Source organism: Dipodomys ordii, unplaced genomic scaffold (genome assembly GCF_000151885.1).
Source record: "Dipodomys ordii isolate 6190 unplaced genomic scaffold, Dord_2.0 Scaffold1000024857, whole genome shotgun sequence".
In the NCBI taxonomy this organism is placed as follows: Eukaryota; Metazoa; Chordata; class Mammalia; order Rodentia; family Heteromyidae; genus Dipodomys; species Dipodomys ordii.
Window position 1 is genome coordinate 1 of NW_012308474.1, and position 1,220 is coordinate 1,220.

The window sequence follows — 1,220 nt, forward strand, 5'->3', positions numbered from 1 at the left end:
GCTAGCCGGTGACGTCATCGCCTCCACCTTTTACAAATAAACATCGGATCCACAAAGGCCGCCCCATCTCTCCGGAGCAGGTCCAGACCCCGGCTGCGGCCAGCTCTGCCATCAGGTGCGCATAGGGCCGTGCTTGCAGACTGTTCCCTCCAAGGGGCCACGAGGAGCGCCTGGGCCCGGCTCCCTCCCGGGGCAGGAATGTCTGGACAGACGTCATCTGTCTAGAAAACTAACTCCCTCTCGCCAGGTGTCTGACATGGAGCTCAACTCAGGGCAGGCCCCCTTCCCAGCAGCCACGCCGCTAGAGCCACGCATGCCCACTGCACCGGCATCCACGCCTACCGGCCACGCCACCACATTCACATACCCCCACCACACCAGGCTATCCACACCCACCACCACCTGCCCCATCCACACCACACAACACGCTGCCCCGTCCACACCCACACAACACGCTGCCCCGTCCACACCCACCACCTGCCCCGTCCACACCCACCACCACCTGCCCCGTCCACACCCACCACCACCTGCCCCGTCCACACCCACCACCACCTGCCCCGTCCACACCCACCACCTGCCCCGTCCACACCCACCAACTGCTCTGTCCACACCCACCACCTGCCCCGTCCACACCCACACAACACGCTGCCCCGTCCACACCCACCACCTGCCCCGTCCACACCCACACAACACGCTGCCCCGTCCACACCCACACAACACGCTGCCCCGTCCACACCCACCACCACCTGCCCCGTCCACACCCACCACCACCTGCCCCGTCCACACCCACACAACACACTGCCCCGTCCACACCCACCACCACCTGCCCCATCCACACCCACCACCTGCCCCGTCCACACCCACCACCTGCCCCGTCTACACCCACCACCTGCCCCGTTCACACCCACACAACACGCTGCCCCGTCCACACCCACCACCACCTGCCCCGTCCACACCCACCACCACCTGCCCCGTCCACACCCACACAACACGCTGCCCCGTCCACACCCACCACCACCTGCCCCGTCCACACCCACCACCTGCCCCGTCCACACCCACCCACCACCTGCCCCGTCCACACCCACACAACACGCTGCCCCGTCCACACCCACCACCTGCCCCGTCCACACCCACCACCTGCCCCATCCATACCCACCACCTGCCCCGTCCACACCCACCACCTGCCCTGTCCACACCCACACAACACGCTGCCCCGTCCA

The 1,220-nt window shown here is 67.3% G+C and overlaps 1 protein-coding gene across 1 annotated transcript; it reads left to right on the forward strand.

The window, feature by feature from the left end:
* Positions 1-256: 256 nt before the first annotated feature.
* On the forward strand, positions 257-1,166 carry LOC106002960 (extensin-like; the record flags this gene model as incomplete). The annotated part of the gene is made up of 1 exon (XM_013037705.1): positions 257-1,166. A coding segment is annotated over exon 1 (910 nt), but the record flags the coding sequence as incomplete, so codon positions are not given.
* Between the last annotated feature and the right edge of the window lie 54 nt (positions 1,167-1,220).